Raw genomic sequence first — 23,278 nt, 5'->3', positions numbered from 1 at the left:
CCTCCTAACAAATGAGTTTGACACCCCTGCTTTAGAGTGTAAGAACCAGCATTTTGAATTATGCTCAGAAACAGAGGTGTAACCAGTGAGTGCAGATCTTTCAGCACAGGGGTGATACCATCCCTGTAACCAAAACTGAACAGTAGCGTGGCCACTGCACTTTGGACTGGTTGAAGCTGATGAACTATTTTCAAAGGCAGACCTATGCAGAGCGCATCACAGCAATACAACTTGGATATACTCAGAACATGGAGTACTGTGGCCAGAGTATGCTTTCTGAGGAACATTGGTAGCTAGTGAACCAGCTGGTGCTGATAAAAGGCACTATGTACCACGAAGGACCTGAATCTCCAACCATAACCTAGGATCCAGAAGCATCCCCAAGCTAGGAGCCTGTTCCATCAGGGGTAGTGCCAGGACCAGCTGGATCCAGTTCCTGAGCAGCTTCCATTAATCAACACCACCTCCATCTTGTCTGGATTGAGCTGCAGTTTATTGGTTTTCATTGCTCTTATTACCCTTTCCAAGGCACCTATTCAGGATTTCCACAAATCCACCTGGCTCTGCTGTGAAGGAGAAATAGAGCTGGGTGTCAAGCATCGGTATTTCAAATAACCACGCAATTGTTTGATACAAAGACTTGTTTTATTGATAATCTGGTACTTGCTCCAAAGTGCGATACCTTGGAAGAAATACAAAATTTCACACGGTATAGATTCTCAATGGCTACTTCAAAGACATTGTAAAAGATAGCTGCAAACCATAACATGCAGATGTAAATTGCAACAAAGGTTCAAAGGGTACTATCAACTACCATTATGTTACTACAACTTCTCCTGGTTCCCAGATAAGATGTATGGATGGGAACTGGTTGGGGGAGGCGCCTTGCTTCCAGCATCAAGGTTACTTGCATATTCTAAATCTTCTATAAAGAGGTGAGAAAGGAAGGAGAGCGAGGGGGGGGGGGAGAAGCAAGTTTTGAAATGCAATTATGAGAGAGGAGAATTTAGAGGTAGAGAGGAGATGGCCTGCAATACATACATTGGTTCAATACACAGAAATATCATGGTTGACACTGTGTGTCATCTGCATATTGGTCTGCTCTGCTCACAACCTGAGTTCAATCACCAGTGGAAGCTGGCTTTTCAGGTAGCCAGCTCGAGGTTGACTCAGCCTTCCATCCTTCCGAGGTCGGTAATATGAGTACCCAGCTTGCTGGGGGGGGGGGGGGAGTGTAGATGACTGGGGAAGGCAATGGCAAACCACCCCGTAAAAAGTCTGCCGTGAAAGCAACGTCACCCCAGAGTCGAAAACGACCGGTGCTTGGACAGGGGACCTTTCCTTTTTTTCCCTCTCCAAATCTCCGGAGGATGAACAGATAAATGGCTATTTAGCTTCTCTGACTTGTATGGAAGGAACAGAAAAGGCATGCAGCGGGACGGGAGGGGCTGCATGTAAAGAACAGGAAGAGGACAGACATAATTTGAACTGAGTGGGCTTCCATGCCACAACAGGATGATGTGTGTAGCCTTAACGTGTTTGCATTCCGAAGTAACATGCAGATCCGATTGGTTCTTGAGAGTTAAAGGGTCGTGGGTGTTTTTTTGTCCTCATCTTACAGCTGGGCCACTTTCTAGAGTTATCAAGACAATGCCAAACTACCTCTGAACTTCTCTTGTCTTAGAAACACCTCTTGTCTTGGCTCAGAAACAGAGGTGTAACCAGCGAGTGCAGATTTTTCAGCATCTCGGAGGCTCATAAGGAAACTTAAAAGCCGCGCTCGAATTGAGCTCTCCCGGGGGAGGTTGCTTTTCTTTTCCGTGGGGGCGGAGTTGGCTACACTTCGAGGTGGCGGAGAGCCGCCCAGTTCCGTAACTCGTCCCTCCTTCGCTCCCGGCGCTTATTGGAGTTGCAGAGCGAAAATGGCGACGCAAGCGTGCAGGATCCCGGCACGACGTTTGCTGCTGGTGCGGGGCGGAGGACTCTACGTGGCCCGCAGCGGCTGTGGCGCCCGGTGAGCAGTTTGGGGCTCTCAGCAGTAGGGGCAGCCCGGGCGGGGCCTGCGCTTCTTTCCTGGGCCCTTCTCTCGCTCGGCTCACCCTACCTCGGGGAGGCCCCCCGCCCCGATCCTGGCTGGGCTGCGCGCCCTTTCCCCTTAGTGCCCAGCAGCACTCCCCTCGCCCGTCTTCCAGGTCCTTCTCTGCAAAGAGAGACAGGGGCGCAAACCTACTTGCAAGTTATACTCTGACTCTCCCACCTGGGGCAGCACGCGGAGATGTGAGTCTGGGACTCTGGCGAGGAGACAGAGTTGCGCAAGCTGCGCATCTTTACTGTCTGTTCCTGTAGATCTGAGGCCTGACGAGGGTAACAGGTCTGGCGCTGGTTGCTGGGCGCCGCAGTGTCGGACCAGTCCCTCCTCTGCAGCAGAGCTTGAGTTCTTGCCTCGGGTGATTTCTTATCTCAACCCCCCCCCCCCCCCATACCTTTTCACTTCCCTTGTCTTCATTACATCACCCTTGGAGATCCGATCACGGGTCAGCACTTACAGGACTTTGGGCCAAATTCGGCCCTTGAGGAATGCCACGGAGCCCTTGTGTTGCAGGTACTGACTCAATCAGCTTCAGATACTTTCAACGTGCTCCATTTACAGCTACATTGATGGAGGGTGAGGGAGAATACCGCTTTGGAGATAGGGGCTAAATAAGGTCCTGTGGCCTCTAGTAGTAGTTGTTGTTGTGCCCTTGTGTGCATGTACCTTCCCTTCCCTGCTCTTTTGCTAAATGCCTAATTTAATTTAGATCACCAGCTTTCTCTGTGCCATGACACTCAAAGTGACATAAATCAATTTCAAGGCATAAAACCCATGAAATAGCAGCACATAAAATCCAAACTATGCTATAGGAGCAGCCATAAAACCAGGCATCAAATCAAGCACTTTTCAACACCTACAATTTTGTGGCATGCCTGGGGTCAGGACTTTTTCTAACCATTGTACAATACCCTTTTATTAGCTGCTTAATAAACTTTTTAAAAAAACCGTTCTCCTTGCCACTGATTCTCTCTGGTCTGCCACCTTTTTTTATGCCCATGAGCCTGGGGAGGCTTAACCCTGGTGTCAGCTGCTAGTGGGTGGGGGTACGGGTGTGTCTAATTTAGGATGACCCCATGGTGGAATGTCAGGTTGGAAATTGCTGCTGTTAAAACCGCTGGTCTAAATGATGTACATTGCAAAAAGGACTTGAGTCAATTCAGACTTTGACTGCTAAATGCAAGCCTATGTGCCATATGGAGATTGTGGTACCTTTCTTCCCCCCACCCCCTGTAATGTTTCCCCCTGTCCCCATTACTCAAAAAGCCCCACATGTCCTACAAATGTCTTTGCTTCTACCTTTGCAATTCCGGCCTCTTCAAGCAGATATCTCAGGAGGCTGAATATACATGTTCTAAATAAACAGTGGTGTTGCCTGCCCCTTTGTTTGGGCTGTACCAATTCAGACAGCAGGTGAGAAGCTTGCAGAATTTGATTCTCCTCCATGCACAAAAATTTCCTGAATTTAGAAAGCTAATTTATTTGAGAGAAAGCTTGACTAGAGTATTTTCTTCCAGTATGCTGGATTTTATACCCATGTTGGATCATTCCAACATGTGGATCCCTGTCTGCAGTACAAAGCAATGCAGCCCACTGTTTGAATTTCCCTGCCCCTCACCCCCTGTCCCCTTTTTCTGCTTGTGTGCCTCGATTCTGGCTCTTACACCACCATGTCTTTTCCTATGCTGTGCACATGCCCATCTGACTTGGCCATTGCATCCTTCTGTGCCTGGACCTCCTTTACCCAGCCCATTCTTCTGACCTTGTATCTTCATCCTTACATGTGTCCCCTTTGACCTGAGACAGAGTGGAGAATGGGTCTTTATTGGCAGGAAGGTGCTTCTCTGCACTCTTCCTTAGAAGTTAATTCCATTGGAATTGGTGGACCTTGAGTGCCAAGAAAATGGATTTAAGGAGAGACCAGAGAATGGATTTAGAAGTGACATTTAAGCCTCTTTGGAGGCACTTTCATGTTGCTTTTCTGGGGAAGGGTGAATGGTGTATAAATGGGGACTGAGTATTTTAATCATTCCTGGTTTGTAGTGAGAACTCAATTGGTTTAAAAACTAATTATGAGCTGCAATAGCTTGGGCCAATGACTCAGTGATGTATTATCTAGGCATTGTGTAAGTGATGATTTTTGCTGCAAAGTTGTCCATGATTGGGTGGGTGCCTGTACCAGAGAATGCATGTTGGCTAAAACAGTGGTACCCAAACTTTTTGGCACCAGGGACTGGTTTTGTAGAAGACAATTTTTCCACGGTCCGGGGGTGGGGAGATGGTTTCGGGATGATACAATTGTGCACTTTATTTCTATTAGTTTGGTGTGGTGGTTAAGTGTGCGGACTCTTACCTGGGAGAACTGGGGTTGATTCTGCACTCCTCCACTTACAGCTGCCGGAATGGCCTTGGGTCAGCCATAGCTCTCGCAGAGTTGTCCTTGAAAGGGCAGCTTCTGGGGATACCTCTCTCTCAGCCCCACCCACCTCACAGGGTGTCTATTGTGGGGGAGGAAAGCAAAGGAGATTGTGAGCTGCTCTGAGACTCTGAAATTCAGAGTGGAGGACGGGATATAAATCCAATGTCATATTATTATTGTTATTGCTCCATTGTAATATATAATGAAATAATTATGCAACTCACAGACAGGTGGCTAACAGGTCACAGATTGGTACTGGTTCACAAACCAGGGGTTGAGGACTCCTGGTTTAAAGGACTTTGGGTCCAAAGAGAGGAGCCAAGACCCTGGAAGGGGACAAGGAAGGGATGCTGAGTGGGGGGCCCATGCATGCCGGACCAGTAGGTCCTATTCTGCAAATGAACCTGCTGGTAGTTATGTCAGGGCAGTAAAATAAATTTGGAAATAAAGGAATGGAGGGGAAGGACTCAAGCCCACACAAGGGGGCATGCAGGAAATGGCTTTTTGACAGACCTGGCATTTTTCTCCCTCCTTGAGTTTTTTTCCCCTCCTTGAGTTCATGTGTCACATGACTTAAGTCAAGTGTCACTCCTGAAAAGCTTGATCTTTACTGAATTTTTACGCATCCACTCTTAAGAATGTCTGCATCATTGTATTTTGTATGACTTGGTGTCCTTCCGTTCAGGAGGAATGGCTAGAAAGCCAATCCAGAACAGTGATTCATGCAGAGACACAGCAAGCATCCCTTGGCTGGCTGATCTACTATTATCAGGCAACCAGAACCCCTCAAAGGACTACAAATGTACTGGGCTGATTTAACTCTGATACATGTGCAAAGGGTTGTTTACCATTATGTTTCTAAGGTTAATGAATTACTAGTAATGGGGCAAAGGTCTTAATCCATAGAAAGTGGGTCTCTGTTTTTAAACAGAGGAAGATCATGTTTTGGTAGAATATGGGATCCATAGCATTTGCCAGGGTTGATATCCAAAGCTCCACAGGTGTGTCTGCCGAACCCGATATATGAGCCTTGTGAGGTCAGGGAAGGCTTTTAGTTATTCATTTTGCTCACTCCTTTTTATAAAGTTTGTAAAATATTATAAGTTTTTTTTTAAAATGAGGAAGGTTGTCCTAGAAGGGTCTTCCTGAAGGTAGAAAGTTTGAAGACCACTGCTCTAGGTAAAAGAATTCTTACAAAAGGCACGAGCCTGTAAAAATATTGACCTGCCTATACATGGGTACTTCTGACAGTCACCTGAGGCCTTAGAAGAATGAAAAGATGACCTTTTGCAAATCTTTTGTGTCTGGTCACCTGAAGGTGATTCTAATTCACCAGAGGCAGCCAGGCAAATATGTACTTAGTAGGGTGTACCCTGTTTCCCTGAAAATAAGACCTACCCAAAAAATAAGCCCTAGCAGGATTTCTATGCATTTGTTAAATATAAGCCCTACCCCGATAATAAGACCTAGTGATGGGCGTCGCAAAAAATTCAGGATGGAATTCCGGGTCTGGAGAGTTATGACAATGTTCCAGAAGATGACTTAACTGTATTTGAATAAATGTAGATTGCTGTATCATACTTAATAAAAAATAAGACATCCCCTGAAAATAAGCCCTAGTGTGTCTTCTTGAGAAAAAGGAAATATAAGGCAGTGTGTTATTTTCGGGGAAACACGGTAGTTGTTACAATGTTGGACTAGGATCAGGAAAACCAGGGTTGACTCCCCACTTCGCTGTGGGAGCTCACTGGGTGTCTTTGGGCCAGTCACGGACTCTCAGCATGTTGTGAAGATAAAATGGAGAAGAGAATGACTTTAGCTGCTTTAGATCCCTGTTAGGGGAAAAGGTGGAGTATAAAAGAAGCTGATTAAAAAACATACAGATGCTTTAGTACCCAGATGACATAAAGTTGTGTCCATATCTTCCGACCTATATCCCTCTTGCATGCCACTCTTTTGACTTCTGTGTCTTTTCCCAGGGACTACTCCAAAGACAATGAAAGTAGCTGGTTCCGCTCCCTCTTTGTCCACAAAGTGGATCCCCGAAAAGATGCTCATTCCAACCTTTTGTCCAAGAAAGAGACCAACCACCTGTACAAGATCCAGTGTGAGCTGCGCTCCATGTCCTTATACTTTCCTGCCCCTCTATGGTTATGGTAAACCCCTGTTCTTGCTATGTGGGAGGGAATCTGCAAGGCAAGGTCTGGGTGCACAAGGGTTGTAGCTGCTGCAAGGAAATGGGAATTCTTTGTCTTCTTTGTCCCATCTTGGGAGAACAGGTGAGACAGGTAAACTATGAATTATCTGTTCTAGGGTTGGATGAGTACTTTGGTTCCTGTAAGCTGTTGTGGTAGGTTCCTGGTAGGTGCTAGGCTGCTAGATCTGCTTCCTACCTAACTCTTGCTCACAAAGGCTACTGTAGAAAACTGAGCTGCCCCCTACACAGTGGCCTCTTTGGCTTCACTGAATATTTGACAATATTTGATTAGAGTTAGATAATAGGCAGTAATTTGACTAGTCAGTTGACTAGTGTACCAACCCCAGTTCACACTTAATCACGCAGTCCAAATACTGGTATATCATTTGTATTTGCAAAAACTTTGAAAAATAAATGAAGTTTCTGACCCTCACAGCTGTCTGCAGTTGATATGAAAATGGAAGAGAGGCAGCATGATGTCAAGGTTAGAGTATCGGATTAGCATCTGGGAAATCCAGGCGTGAATCTCCACCCTGCTGTGGAAACTTGCTGGGTGATCTTGGAACCATCATACGCTCTCAGCCCAACCTGCCTCACAGGGTTGTTGTGATCAAGGGGTTTTTTTTGTAGCTGGAACTCATTTGCATCTTAGGCCACACACCCCTGAAGTAGCCAATCCTCCTGGAGCTTACAGTAGGTCCTGTACTAATAGCCTACTGTAAGCTCTTGGAGGATTGGCTACATTAGGGGAGGTGTAGCCTAATATGCAAAGGAATTCCTGCTACAAAAAAAGCCCTGGTTGTAATGGTAAAACGGAGAAAGGTGGAATATAAATGAAGCAAAAGGGCTGCATCATTCGAGGGGTGTAGTTTGCACAACTTCTGCTTGGCTGCCTGTCCACAACTCAAGCCAGCTTCCACTGCCCTGGCTTTTTTGCTATCACCAGGACTTTTTTCCTGGGGAGAATGTGGCGGAATGGAGTTCTGGAACCTCCTTGTGGAAACAAAATTCTCAAAAAATATTTAAAAATTCATGAGATACACCTGTATGTTTCTCCTTCATTTCCCTCTTGAGAGTTCCAGCACCTCTTTTTGCAGAAAGAAAAAAAAGCCCTGGCTGACCAACGCTGTTCCTCATAGTCCACATTTGAGTGACTCAGTTGTGGTGATGAGCAAGCGTATGCTGAGCAAGCAAATTCTATCACTCTCTTAATTTGCATGATTTTTTCCTATGGAACTCATGTTCCAGAATTTTGATTTTGATCAGATCCATTGGGCTAATGTGGTGCAGGAAAAAGTGCAGTTGCCATGCTGTGGCCATTTTCCTGCTGACTGTTCCTCAGCTGTTGACAGAAGCTGCTAGGCAGGCCTCGGGTTATGTTTTAGCCCAAGCTGAGCCACTGGACACTGTGTCTCTCCTCTGCAAATGGGGAGTGGTTTCCAGCTTTCCTGACATCACTTCTTTTTCTCTCCTTTCAGTCCACAATGTGAAACCTGAATGTCTGGATGCCTACAACAGCCTGGCGTAAGTCCCTTCCACCCCTGCCCCCCATGCTCTGAGTATTTGGGGGGGTGTGCATGCACTTGGCTCATGAAGGGTAGAGGTTGCAGACCCCAGCTGTTTCCCAGCACCAGTTGACATTGCACTGTAGAATGTGACTGTGTCTATGCCAGGGGTGGCCAAACTGTGGCTCAGGAGCCACATGTGGCTCTTTCACACATACTATGTGGCTTTTGAAGCCCTCACCATTCTGTTGGCCAGCTTGGAGAAGGCATTTGTCTCTTTAAATCATTTCTCCAAGCCAAACCAGCCGGTGACCTGGAGAATGTGCTTAAAGTTAGTTGCTTTCTTCCCACGTCTCTCCCTCCTTCATCCCTCATCTATTTGCCTCCTTCCCTCTCTCCCTTTGTCTTGCAGCTCTTAAACTTCTGACATTTATTCTATGTGGCTCTTACCTTAAGCAAGTTTGGCCTCCCCAGTCTATGCTTTGTCAGAAAAAGTGGCAATGGGGGGTCAGCCATCACTAGTATCTTGTAGAAGATGAGGGGGTGGTATTTGTGAATTTCCTGCATTGTGCAGGGGATTGGACTAGATGACCCTGGGGGTCCCTCCCAACTATGATTCTATGACACCAAAAAGTAGTTAGCAAGGAGGTGTGATTTAAATGCACAGCACTATGTTTTGTGATATAAGCAACCAGTAGTCTTGAGGCACCTTTTAGGACTATCAAAAGCTTCTGTGGTCAGAACTCTGAAGTGCTTGTGTGTGTGTCCACAAACACCCTAAATATAAAGAGGAAGGAAAAGTTATGGGTTGGTTTCTAAAGAGGAATCAAAAGATCAAGTGGTACAAGAGTAAGCAGAAAGTACTTACCTTTTGTGAATAAATATAAAAGTAGTTAAAAAGGTAAAGGTAGTTCCCTGTGCAAGCGCCAGTCGTTTCCGACTCTGGAGTGATGTTGCTTTCACAACGTTTTCACGGCAGACTTTTTACGGGGTGGTTTGCCATTGCCTTCCCCAGTCATCTACACTTTTCCCCCAGCAAGCTGGGTACTCATTTTACCAACCTCGGAAGGATGGAAGGGTGAGTCAACCTTGAGCCGGCTACCTGAACCCAGCTTCCACTGGTGATTGAACTCAGGTTGTGAGCAGAGCTTAGGACTGCGGTACTGCAGCTTTACCACTCTGCGCCACAGGGCTCTCATTTAAAAGTAGCTACTTGCCAGCATATATCTTTGAGAGTCATTTTTTGGCCTAAAAGAAATCCCTGTAAAAAGCATAAGATACAGTTGGTCGGGATATGACCCATTCCCCAATTAGCAGTTGGTGATCATGAACAGGCATAGCAAGAGGGCAAAGAACACCTTAAAGATAGCCATTGACTGTCTGTTGTGAGTTAGAAATTCACAGGATTTGCTGAGATTGCATTGGACAGATTTCATTTCTTCCAGTGGAAAATTATTTTAATTAAATTCTGGAATTTGTTGTTGGTGGATAGAATGATAGCCATAAGCATGGATGGATTTAGAGGGGTTTGAAACAGATTTATGTAGAAGTCCTTCAGTTACTGTTAGCCATGGTGACTACAGGGAACCTGCATATCCAGAGGCAGTAAATTTGTGAATGCAACATCAAGCGAAAAGTCTTGGTCTTTGCACCCTGCCAGTTGGCCCTCTGGGACAGTCGGTTGGCCACTGTGTAAAACAGGATGTTGGACTAGATGGACCATTCGACTGATCCAGTTCGGCCCCTTTTATGTGACTGATCCAGTTCGGCCCCTTATCCCGAAAATAATAACCCTGAGTGTATTTTAGGCTGGATGAAAGTATGTCCCTCTTCTGATATTCCCATTATGCAACATAAACAACATCTCTTGTTCTCAGATCATGGGAGAACAAGAACATATTGCAGCCCTGGGATAGAGCCTGATGGGGAGCCCCTGTGGCTCTTTGGACCCCACCAGGCCTGGTACACACGAGTTTTGACAACCAGCAAAATCCACATTCATCTTTTGATTCCACATCTCCTTTGCAGGGAGGAGGTCCTTCCAAAGCTGCACTCAGATCCTGATTACCCTTGTGACCTGGTAGGGAACTGGAATACTTGGTATGGCGAACAGGACCAGTCAGGTGAGGGAAGGGGGCAACCAGACAGGGCTGGGTTTAGGTGCTCCAAATTTCACCTTGGTGGAACGCTCATTGCCTAATCTGTCAGGCCTGGTAATGCAGCCATGAGGTGTGTGGGAGTAGGCAAGGTAGGCAGCCGTCTGGAGCGCCACCTCGTCTACAGGGCACCTTTGGGTGCCCCTTCCCCCCACCCTGCTGCTCATGGCTTCCTGGGTCACAGACCCAGGAAGCTGAGAGCAGCAGGACAGCACATTGGCATGTGCTCTCCTCTGAGCTGGACTTCCATTGCAAGGAAAGCCCAGCTTGGGGAAGAATGCGCCCTGCCCAGCTGCTCTCACATTCAAGGCGAAGGCAGAAGGCAGCCAGGCGAGGCATCAGTGCAGCTTCTCCAAGCTGGGCTTCCCTTGTGAGGGAAGCTTGACTCAGAGGAGAACGCCTCCGCAGTGCATGGCTCAGCCAGGGCCTGCCCAGCCCTCCTTCCATGCTGCTGCACCTCCTGTCCCCGTGGGTGGGGGTGCAGTCACAGGGCAGGCGTGGGGGGGGGCAGCTGCCAGCCAGGGGCACCAGAGGCCCTAGGGCCGAGCCTGAATGCAGCTTTTAAAAAAACTGCAGTAATAATTTAACCACAGTAACTGTGGAACTTCTCTGTACAGAGGCAGTATACCTTTTGTGCTCAAGAGCTTTGGATTTGGCTGGCTGGCCTCCTCAGTCTTCCATTTTATTTCCCAAGATGGAGAAGTAGTGAGGAGTGGAGGCAGTTCTGTATATTACTAGTGGCTTGTTGACTCACAGTCTGTTCAGCGGCCTAGATGTTCTCTGGGGCCAGAAAAGTGGCATCAAGGCCTGCCTTGCTATCTCACAGGATAAAGTCACCTGCCTCAAACAGTAGCTCTTGGGAGTGTTATTGAAGATCAATGAATGATATTGTTTGTATTCTTATCACTAGGGCGGGGGTGGTACTTGGATTTTCTGCCTTGGGCAGCACTGGATGTCTCGGGCTGCCTCTGGGAGGCATTTTAAGGGAATGTGGCTTGGGGCTTCCACCAGGTTGTGTGCTTAGCTGAGGTTTTGTCTGGCTTTGCAAGAATATGAGGCTTGCCTTTTCTCACTCTAGTGCACCTGTGGCGATTCAGTGGTGGCTACCCAGCCCTCATGGAGTGCATGAACAAGCTGCGAGAGAACCAGGTATGTAGCATGACTTTCCTTTTACCTAAATGCTGGGGGTGATAAGGCAGTCAGACACACTCTGTGGCGAGAGCCTTTGTGTTCTAGTGGCTACAGCCAATGTAGCGTTTGTACCCTTAGTCCCTAAGCGGCCTTGGGTGGATCTCTTCTGTTTGCCTAAGCAGAATGAAGCCACATTTGCTGAGCACTGGGGGTCTTCCTCTAGCTTCTGTCTTATTTCTTCTGCCCTCCTTATTCTGAACAGTTGACTGCTAGAGTAGACAATACCAGATCAAACACAGTGGTGCATCGCAAGTTGACAGAAGTCCGAGGCTTACACAGTCAACATACATTTGCCTGCCTAACTTAGTCCCTTCCCCCTTCCATAGGCATACCGGGATTTCCAAAAGGAGAGAAGTAAAATGCTGCTCTCCCGGAGGAACCAGCTGCTCCTGGAATTCAGCTTTTGGAATGAGCCTTTGCCACGGGCTGGGCCCAACATCTATGAGCTGAGGTCGTACAAACTGAAGGTGAGTGGGGGCAGATAGCTTAGTGCAGCAGGTGATATTGGCTGCATCTGTCCAAAAGACAAAGGAGTCAGCGGTATTTTGAGCCAACATAGGATGGTGGTTAAGAAGAGCACTGGACTCTAATCTGGAGAATGGGATTTGATTCCCCACTCTTCTCCATGAAGCCTGCTAGGTAACCTTGGTCCAGTCACAGTTCTCTCAGAACTCTCTCAACCCCAGCTACCTTACAAGGTGACTGCTGTGGGGAGAGGAAGGGAAGGCAATTATAAGCTGCTTTGAGACTCCTTAGGGAAGAGAAAAGTGAGGAATAAAAACCAACTCTTTTACCTGAAGTAGCTGCCTCTTGGGATAGCAGGTGGGAGGTTTCATTCCACAGCAGCAACCTCTCTGGGCTGATGGATGGACAGAGAGCAGATGGAATAGACATTCACTGAATGTCAGGAAAGGTTCTAGGTTGATTCCAGATTGGATCCCTAGTGTGTGATGGGCCTGCATGTTGTCCAAGAACATGGGAGCCTGGGATGGCCTTTACAAATACAATTTAGATTGGATTTGGGGTGGTTTCATGTGGGGGGAAGTACCCCTTAATGACCAGCTCCCCAAACCTGTCCCCCAAGACCTGGAGTTTTGCTGAGTTCACTGCAACTTTAATAAGGAGAGGATTGCCCTTTTGAAATGATGGGTGTAAGTTAGATCACAGCTGCAGCTCTCTCTTCTTACTTTCAGCCGGGAACCATGATTGAGTGGGGAAACAACTGGTAAGCACCATATTTTTCAAGTACCTTTTTAAAAGCACCTTTGCCCGGAAGATGTGTTTAAGGGGAAGCTGATGGATGGATCACCTGGTGGTCTGTGACGGAACAGTGGGCTGCCTTAACTTGGAACAATACAGTGATTTATGCTTTTTAAGTTTTTCACCACTGTGAAATTCCCTGGAGCTCCTCTCTTCTACAAACTCACAGTTATCCTAATTTCAGTGTGCTGCATCTGTCTACACAAGCAGCAGTTTCCCACATCTTGTTTTACCCATTTGTTTAGTGCTGGGGGACTGCGACAAGGCAATTTGCTTGTGATTGATAATTTGGGGCCTTTCACATGGACGTTTACCACCACTTGGGTACTGAACCTGCAACGTTCCACCCCACTGCTTCCCATTTGTTGTCTCCGTATTTTTCTTGTCATTTCTCTGTGCTTTCCCAAACCATAGTAGATCAAATTTTGAAAAAGTGCAGAGGAATATGAGAAAAAATTCTATAGCTGAACATTCAAACCATGGGAAAACCTCAATTAAAAAAAAAACCTTTAAGCCACCATGTGAAAGATCTCTTAAGCTGGGTCTTTCTGAGTGTGTGTGCTTTGGAGTGCACTGAGTGTGTGCACTAACTGAGTGTGTGTACTTCGGAGAGTAAAGAGAAACAAAGTGACTTCCCAAGAGATGTGGGAGCCAATTTGGTGTAGTGGTTAAGTGTGCAGATTCTTATCTGGGAGAACCGGATTTGATTCCTCACTCCTCCACTTGCAGCTGCTGGAATGGCATGGGTTAGCCATAGCTCTCATAGAAGTTGTCCTTGAAAGGGCAGCTGCTGTAAAAACTCTCTCAGCCCCACCCATCTCACAGGGTGTCTGTTGTGGGGGGAGAAGATACTGGAGATTGTAAGCCGCTCTGAGTCTCTGATTCAGAGAGAAGGGCGGGGTATAAATCTGCAGTCGTCTTCTTCTACTGTAGATTAACCTCCTGAGTCCAAGATTTACTAGGGACATTATAACGTTTATTTTATTGGGAGGATGATGATTAAGAATCCAACTTAGGATGCATGCAGGTTTTGTATTTTATAAGCACAAAGCAAACAAAAAAACCAGGATGACCAAAATTTGGAATTGGAAGCAGGAGGTTGAAATGAACAAAAAAGTGCATTTGGACATATAGCTATAGCTAAGGCAAAACTTGGCTTGTTGAGACCTCACACCTATTTCATGCTGAGAATCACAGTTAACCACTCTTGTTGCCTGAGTCATATGAATGCAGGTGTTAGTAAACCCCTTCCCCCAATCCTAAACTAGAGTTCAATTGTTTAATCCAGGATTTCAGCGTCATTTAAAGGGAGCAACTTCCATTAATTGATGTGCTTGAATATGTACTTCATGGGTAACTGCAGTTAGTATTTAATTGCCATTTTCAGTATGGAGGGGAGGAAAGAGTGAGCTCCATAACAAGAACTTCATATTTTGGGGGTTGTTAGTTCTCCCCCATTCATCCCCCTCATTGGGTCCCCCAATCAAGGAGAAAAGCCAGATATAAATAAAATGTAAAGGGGAAAAAAGCATTATAGTCCAAAACTAGAGTTTAAATCAAGGATGTGAATATTGGGAAGAGAGGGGAACCTGTTTCCCTCTTTCCTTTTTACTGATGCTTCTGCCAGTTGGTGGCATGCAGGCACAACCATCCAAATGGCTGCTGTCTGGGGCTTGCTGTGGGCACCTGCTTGTGTGCTGACATGTGACACAGAAGAAGCTGCCAGGTAATTGGATTATGCCAGCATGAGTCCATAGGTCTAGTGGATAGTGTGTTGATTCCGATCTCTGCTTCATAGTGCACTCTTGGGGAAGTTTCTCGCTCAATCTGGGTATTATAGAAACTACCAAAAATATATCTGGGTGTTTGTTTCATTATTTCCTTCCTCTTGGTGTTAACAGGGCACGGGCCATTAAATATCGCCAGGAGAACCAAGAAGCGGTGGGTGGCTTCTTTTCCCAAATTGGGGAGCTCTACGTCGTGCACCACTTGTGGGGTATGTGATTCTTTGAAAGGGATAGACCTCTTGCTACCTCTAGTTCCTACCTCCTTGCCTGGGTGCTTTCCCTTCTGTTCCTCCCACCCTATATTGGCATGCATCCAAGAAACCAGATGGGATGAAAGACTCAGAATGGTGTCAATGAAAACTGGAGCATTTGGGGGGGATGGGTGAAGGGTGTGAGATGATGCATCAAAGCAAAGTGTCAGAAGAGATGGAAGTAGCTCCAGTTTAACTGCGTAGTGGACTTTTATGTAAGCTTACAAGGGGATGCTTCTGGATCAAAAGGCAGGGAAGAAGAAATCAGGTAAATAATTGTGCATGCCAAGTCAAACTAAAGAGCCTTCTTTTGCAATCCGCAGAGTTGAATGGTAATGTTTTTCTGGACTGTACCATTGCTGGGGGGGTGCACATTGAAATGTTTCTGCATAATAGGGCACAGAAAAACTTGTGTGCGTTGGGGACCCTGCACATAAAAATCTAGCATGTCAGGGAGAATGCTTCAGCTTAGCCTTCTTCCAGACACTTTTCTTCTTAATGTGTAGAATTCCCCCCTCCTCTACATGTCAGGGAGCGTTCAGTCATGTAGCCTGAAGTGCAGCCAGGGTAAGCTCTCAAGTCCAGCGTGATTATATAAACTTGCTCAGACTGTCTGAAATGATTCTGCTAAACAGCAGTTGTGGTTCCCTTTTGGTCCTGAAAGCAGCCCTGCTGAATCAGACCAAAACTCTCCAGCACCAGAGGCAGAGAAAGAGAGGTCTTTTCCACCTCCTGCTACCTGGAGATGCTAGAGACTGAATCAGGAAATTTCTGCATGCAAAGCATCCATTCTGCCACCTCTCTCCATAGTCTAGCTAATCCAGCATCCATTTCAAACAATGGTGAGGCTGTGGGAACTCCAGGATCAGGTTGTAAAGGCAAAGGTCTGTCCCCAGCTGCTTGTTTCCCACAAGTGCACAATGTCTCTGAAGGTGGCTATCCTGTTTAACTGTTGTGGCTGTGAATTTGTCTAAACCTTCTTTGAAAACCATTTGTGATTGTATATTTCATAAGTGAAGAGTGTGTAAAAACCTAACATTATCCTTTCCTGTCCATTCTGATAACAATAAGGTTGTTGGTTCTCCTTTTAGCATACAAAGACCTGCAATCCCGAGAAGAAACAAGGAATGCAGCCTGGAGGAAACGAGGCTGGGATGAGAATGTTTACTATACAGGTGATGTATCTGGTTGGGCTTGAGGGGGCTTCTGTGCTGTCATTCCAGCCAGCCTCCCCTACGTTTCCTTTCCTGCTCCTTTCCCTCTTCCAGCAAAAGTTCCCATATCCTTGTCCAGGCTTTTAAATGCCACCCTCTCCCTACTAGCCTCCAGCTGAGCTCACCTCTGCCATCCGTGACCCTTCTTGTCTCTGCCTACCCTCACACTAAACAAGCTCTTGCATGCACATCATTCTGCCGTGGGTGATGTGAAATTGAGTCCAGTTTTATGCTCCCAGCATGTTAAAGATGCAGGGGTGGGGAGAGGGCTGCCAGTAGTTAACAGGTGTATTTTCTGGTAACCAGCAATCAGGCCTCATTTTCTGAACTGGATGAAGAGTTTCTTAAGATATCAGAATTACTCTCTATCCCAAACTACCACAGATAGTAGTAGTTCCAAGGGAAGCCTTGGAAATCTCACTTGTTAGCAGTATTCAGAACTTAGCAGGCATCTCTCCCTTTCTTCTCTTTGTGTCTCGGTAAGCATGAGCTGATATAAAACTACAAGATCAGATCTTGGAAGCTAAGTAGGGTTCATCCTGCTTAGTACTTGGTTGGGAAACACCAAGGAAGCCTGGGTTTGCACTGCAGAGGCAGGCAATGGCAAGCCAACTCTGAACATTCTTGCCTTGAAATTTACAGGATCGCCATAAGTGCACTGCAGCTTGATGGCACTTTCCACCAAGACATAGCAGTATAGTGGTGACTTTGGGACACTACCTCTATAAGAACAAGCAGGGCTTTTTTTGGTACAAAAAGCCCAGCAGGGACTCATTTGCATATTAGGCCACACCCCCTGGTGCCAAGCCAGCCGGAACTGTGTTCCTGCTCAAAAAAAAGCCCTGAGAACAAGGCTCCCACCCACCCGCTGCCTCTCCCAGGTTCCTCTTTTTCTTTGGCATAACATCCATTTCTGAAATGTTCTGTCAAACATATGAAGAAGCAATTCTCCAGATTCACCTTGTTGATGTTCTCTGAGGAGGCAGAAGGGTGACAGAAAGAACAGAACTGTTCTCAACTAAATAATGTTGCAGGATTTTCTAGTGACCCAAGATGGAGGGTTTCTGTAGGTTTCTTTGCTGGCCAGTGATAGTACAGTGTGAGTGGTAAACATGGTGGAATCTGACTTTCCTTCCTTTGTCTTCACAGTTCCTCTGGTTCGGGGCATGGAGTCTAGGATAATGATTCCCTTGAAGATCTCACCTTTACAGTGATGCATCCTTTCATCATCCACTAGCCTTGACAACTGTACTGAGCACATTGAGTCTTGCCATTAGTCCCTTCCAACTGCCCTCTGCCCAGTCCTGGCTGTTTCATTTGTAGGCTGTATGAGTTTCCACCCCTTTTTCATCAGGCTGTTGACCTCTGACAAGGACAGTGTGTGCCGGACATCCTTTTTGCTAGGCTTACCACAAACTCTGCATGGAGCTCAGAGATGGAGTATCAGCATGGGTCCTAAGGCGTGCTTCTGAAGTGGTTTCCTCAGGGATGAGCTGTATGAATGTTCTTGCACCTGATACATTCCCAGCGGCCTGAGATTTGATCTGAAAGTTCTTCTAAATGCATGGACTGTACGAAGACTGGAATATTATGTGTCTAGTTCCTCCTGCAAATAGCCCTTCTTGGAGAACATCAGTAGCTCTGGCTGTTAGCCCATCAGTCTTCAGTGGTACATTCTTGTTTGTTCCCTGGACATTTCTTTTGGTATTACAATCCAGCACACATTCAGGAGCATCAAAAAGAGCATCAAACTCTGACCTGCATCTTACTTGGTGTCCCAGGTGATGGGAAGCCCTCTTGTGGCAAGGCACATTGTCTGCACTAGGGCAAGGGAAGCTGGACTTGATTAAAATGTTGATCTGTCCAACTGCAGAGTATACCATAGCTAGGTTTATCCAGCCACCAGTGAGTGTATATTCCTCTTCCCTGTTACAAAGAAGATAGAAAGTTGGCATGCCTTCCAAGATGCCTCTCAGAGTAGCTAGGCTTTGGTCTTCTCCTTTGCATAACTGCTGTAGACGATATCTGACTGTATTTCATTGGTACAGCCAGGCCTCATTTTGGGCAGGAGCTCACAGGAGCAGAGCTCCAGAACCTCTTTCTTTCTTACCCCCCCCCCCACACCCACCAAATACTTGCTTCTGGGCTCCACTATTCAAACCTCCTGTGAGAATTTTGCTGAACTCTTTAAGATTTGACAAAGTTTCTAATATTTTCCCCCACAAAATAGGAAAATAACCAAAATATATAAAGCAGACAGATGGAAATCTTCATCAGAAATCTTCATCATGCCACTGTGGCCACAGAGGAGAAAGTAATTTTAAAAGTATGATGGAAGTAAGTTTTTTAATGACAATTATAATTCAAGAAGCATTGTAAGGTAGGTGCTGAGCTGATATAATTTAGTATACCTTCCAGTGATGTCAGGGATGTGTGGCATATGCAAATGAGTTGCGCTAATGAGTTCCAGCACCTCTTTTTCTACTAAATGACCCTGGATACATCCAAGGCATCAGGACAAATGTTCAATATTGGGCATTGTCAGCTTGCAAAGGAAGTGGCCCTAGATGAATCAGAGCTGTCTCTGTTCTCCCAGTTCTGGAGCTGGGCGCTCTTCCTTTTGTCAGCTCCAAGCCTCTATGGAAATGCACAAGACCAAGGCAGAGTACTAGAAGAGTGTAAGAGCTCTGGCTGGCTGCCTTTCTCTCTACTATTTGTTTGTTCTCCCCTACTGAAGCCCTCTAGCTGAGCTTGTTATGTGGTAGGAGGGACCAGAGTCAGGGACTGTAGGTCTCTTGACAAATATACCCCATGTGGTGGGTAGAGTGGACTACTGAAAGCAGGCTTTTTATGAAAACATGCCCTTTGTAGGGGACCATGTAACCAGCCTAACTGCACATGTAATAAAATATTTAATATTCTGGTATACCTTCTTGAGCAGTTGTGGGGGACATATACTTCATCTTTGGAGTTACATTTTCTCTGTGGCATTTGGATAGCAGTTATACCGACTTGCAACAAATCTTCAGAACTACAAGGCAGGTTTTGAAGTGTAATTCCATGTGGGAATTGGCAGCATGCTCATATTCATTTTTATGTAGGAGTTGAGTCACTGATTTTAGTGGGACTCGCTCTTACTGCATTCTGATGGCTTCACGTACCACTATCTCTAGCAGAAACATGTTGGTGCTTGTTTCTTTGGAGGCTCAAACTACATTTCAATCCTCCATGGTAAGGTATATGATGAGTAGGAGGCCTGGACACCCTGCCTGTGGTCCTGATGTACTTTTCACAGGTGCGTGGCCCCTGCTGTTCCAAGTAATGAGCTCTTGATGTTCATGCCTTTGGGAACATGCCCAGTCTTCTGTAGGTTGCAGGGAAGTTCATTTACAAAGTTCTGTTTTTCTACAAGGCTTGGGAAGTCCTGAACCTTGGAGTAATTTTATTGCTTTTGTGGTCAGCGGGAATCATTGCTGTACTGCTAGATGGGGTGAATGATACAGAACCACTGGACTGTGTTTAAGCTGCCTCAAATGTTTCATTCATAGTTGGGATGATATAAAGGTTTTAAATGCATAACTATATCCTGCATTCTCTTGTTTCAAAATCTTCTGCAGGGGGTTTACAAATGCAAAAAAGAAAATAATCAGCAGTAGAATTCTACAAGTAGCCAGTTGAAACCATAAAGAACTATAATATTTGGAGCATCAGGCAGAATTTAGGAAAAAAAGTTCCTCCAACTCAGCCCAAATGCCTGGGTGATTTTTGAAATAAGTATCACCTAGCACCTAAACTCTGTGTGCATGCAGGGGAGGGAATTTCAGAGTTGAAGTGCCACCATAAAGCCCTGACCTTGTAGCCCCCCCTCCCCCCCCTTAGTTCTGAAGGGGGGGGTCCAAAGCGCTGGGCATTTGTTGAGAACCTTAATTGACTAGTAGGTATACGGGAGGAGAGCAGATGGTCCTGTGCAGTACACTCCTCCCAAACCACTTAAGGCCTTAAAGGTCTGGTGCTTTGGATTGTGCCTGGAAGCCAATTTGAAGCAGATGCCAGTCTGGTGTAATGGTTAAGAGTATGGACACTAATCTGGGAGAACTGGGTTTGATTCCCCACTCCTTATGAGTGACCTTGCACCTGCTGAGTGACCTTGGATAAGTCACAATTCTTGAAAGAGCAGTTCTCAAAAGAGCACTCTCAGCCCCACTTAGCTCACATGGTGTCTGTTCTGGGGAGGGAAAGGAGATTGTAAACTACTCTGAGACTCCAAGTGAAGGGCGGGGTATAAATCCAATTTCTTCTTCAATACATAATTTCTTTAAAACTGGCAACTACCAGTAATTTATGCTGGTCAGCCAATCTTTTGGCATTTGAAGCTTCTGAGTGGTCCTCAGATGCACACAGGGACATTGCAGTAGTCCAGCTTGGCTGTGTTCAAAGCATGGATGACTAGGGCCAGATCACCTTTCAAGGAGAGACCACGACTGGCTAGGTAAGAAATACCACAGAACACTTCAGCCTCTATCTGTAGACAAGGTTCTCATAGTCTGAGCTGCACAACACCACCCAGAACAAGTTGACCCCTTGTTCTCTGTGTAGCAACATTATTGACTAACAGTGTCTCCATCTTACCTGGATTATATTTCAGGGATAGCCTTGGGTCCATGGAGCTGCAAGGTGGACCATCATTCCTCTTCTATGCTTGTCTTGAACTCAGGGGTCCCCAGTGGTACCTGTGGGTGCCCTGGTGTCTGCGAACCCTTTTCCTGGTACCTGCTAAGTATTAGAAAGTTGGGGGGGGGGCTTTTGCCCAGCAAGTCTTCTGATCTGCTGTGCAGATTTTGTACAATGTTGCTTTGGCAGCAGCTGCCACCACAGCACAAGAAGTTTCACTGTGTGACTGAAGGTAAGTTGCAGCACCCATTTTGTGACTGGCTTCACCCCCTGTCATTTTCTGGCTATGTTCACCACACTGTCGGAATTCCAAAGATGCCTACCCGCAGGCTCAAAAAGGCTGGGAACCACTTCTCTAGCTGATTCCTGTATTGTTAAATACAGATCTGAGGAATTCTCTATAAAGGGAGGCTGCGGCTAATCATGGCCTCTTGTCACTTACCAGCTCATGTCAGGGTTGATCAGGGCTGTGCAGCTGCCGAGGTAATGAAACCTTATTCCTTTTCTTGCTGTACAGGTAGAGAGATTTATTGCACACAAAGTCCAACAACAACACAGCAGCAGTTTAACGGGTTGACAGCTTGTCACAGAGAACTTGCATACTGTGCTTTCTGTGCTTTGCTATAAGGGCAATTGCCCCAAGAGCCCACTCACTGCCCACAGGTTTTCCTTCCTTTCCAGACAGAAAAATCTCACCTATACATTGGTTAGCTTGGAGAGATGAACAACTGAGGATGATCAGTTTCCAATAGAGACTGAGACACCCATCCTTCCTCTTCTGTTTGGAAAAGAAAATCTTTTATTGTTTAAGCTATTATCTTATGTACTGGTAAACATTTACAACAGCACCTGAATGCCTCCAGATTTTACACGGACCCTTTCTTGAATTACATGGTTTACATAAACCACATCCTTTATCATATTTCAAATACAATTACATACAATTCTTCTTTGCTAAGCATATTACCAACACAGTAAAATCAAGACACAATATCTTTTTCTTTCTTCATAACAAGGTATACAATCTTGCACTGTTGCATTTGTCTTTCAGCTTTATGTTACAGCACACTCCCCATCTACCACAGCCACCAGGAATACCATCTATATTTAGGCCCCTTTTGTCTATCATATGTCGCTCTTTCTAGGGTCACATTTTTCATTTTCTGAAGTTCCATCTATCTCAGCCACCCCAACACTTGTATAGTTAGCAAGTTCAGAAGTCAAACGGTTTACCAGGACACTATCCCCTCTTCTTTGTGCTTCCCTGGTGTTCTTTCATCCTCAGTTCTTCGCTGATTTATCCCTTGCTGTTTTTGTGGTCCTCTGGCTCCCTGTGGTGGTTCAAAACCTGAAGACATGTTCTCCCATCCTTGTTCTTTTATCCAAGCCCATTTCAGAGTCTTAGCCAGTCTGACCTATACTTCCTTAGATGTAGTGCAGTCTTTAACAAAATACTGAGTGGTTTCTCTTGTGGAAGTACAGTCAGGTCATTTGCACACTTGTTCAGTTTGTTTGAGCCAGGGGTTGGATTCCACTATATTCAAAGTCTGGTGAAATACCCACTACCTGGTCTCCCACATCCTAAATGCCACTTTCTTGTCTTCAAAAGTTTCCTTCATTTTCTTCTTCTACTTCTTGTTTTCCATTCCCATCTTCTCTCTAAATTTTGTATCATACAATTCTTGGGATTCTTCCTGAGTTTTTAAGGAAGAGGGCTAACATTACAACTTTAAACATCAAAGAAGAGAAGATGAGATCAGTTGGGGAGATTCTTGCTGTGAACTGTTTTTATGACCAACAGAGAAGTCTTTTATGTTCCTGGGACTTATGGCCGCCTTTAATTATTAAATTTCATCAGCATGCAGCACTTTAGATTTAGCACTTAACACCTAGTGCTTGATAATTAGTACTCATAACTATCTATCTCAAACTTGCTGCTATAACCATATAGGAACAAATTTTACTGCTGCTAAGCTATGTAAGATGTTAGTTTTATCTATGCTAATGAATTTATTTTTTGTACCCACTAATGTAAGTTATTGTTAGTTCTACAGATTGTGATTATTTATTGATTGTGTTAGAGTTTATCATTATTAATTGACTAAATTGGAATTTTTAGTGGTTAGTTAATTGATAAGATAGATTTTAACTAGGGAAATTTGACTATGGAAATTGATTAATTATTGTACATATTAATGGGATCAAATTAGGTTTTTAGTATAGATTGTAATGTGGTTTTTGCTAGCTAGTGCATTGAATTTGTTGGGAGAGTGAGAAGGGTAGATTGTGATTGTCAGGGGTCGGTGGGGAGTGGGTATAGGAGGGAAGTGGGCAGAGATATAGAAGGCGCACATTTTGGCCCACCAGTAAACGTTAGCAGGGTCATTGCCTGGCCTGATAGCACTACGCTGGGGAGGCCAAGTTAGGGTTGGGGATACCGGTCATTGAGGGGCAAGGAAGGTATGGCGGTGAGCATAGAGTGCGAAGACAAGGAAGGGGGCAGAGATATGGAAATGCTCAGGCCCTTTCCCAGCTATG

The 23,278-nt window shown here is 45.6% G+C and overlaps 1 protein-coding gene across 1 annotated transcript; it reads left to right on the top strand.

The window, feature by feature from the left end:
• The first annotated feature begins 1,922 nt into the window (after positions 1 to 1,922).
• NIPSNAP1 (nipsnap homolog 1) lies at positions 1,923 to 18,995 on the top strand. The gene is made up of 10 exons (XM_060249303.1): positions 1,923 to 2,002; positions 6,470 to 6,615; positions 8,184 to 8,229; positions 10,239 to 10,333; positions 11,445 to 11,515; positions 11,884 to 12,024; positions 12,751 to 12,782; positions 14,719 to 14,813; positions 15,947 to 16,030; positions 17,219 to 18,995. The coding sequence occupies exons 1-10, from the start codon at positions 1,923 to 1,925 to the stop codon at positions 17,281 to 17,283; spliced, it is 855 nt and encodes a 284-aa protein (XP_060105286.1). The 3' UTR covers positions 17,284 to 18,995.
• Positions 18,996 to 23,278: the final 4,283 nt, after the last annotated feature.

Source organism: Heteronotia binoei, chromosome 11 (assembly GCF_032191835.1).
Source record: "Heteronotia binoei isolate CCM8104 ecotype False Entrance Well chromosome 11, APGP_CSIRO_Hbin_v1, whole genome shotgun sequence".
NCBI classification, from domain to species: domain Eukaryota; kingdom Metazoa; phylum Chordata; class Lepidosauria; order Squamata; family Gekkonidae; genus Heteronotia; species Heteronotia binoei.
Note: the sequence above shows the minus strand (reverse complement) of the source record. Positions and strands in the feature narration are given on the sequence as shown.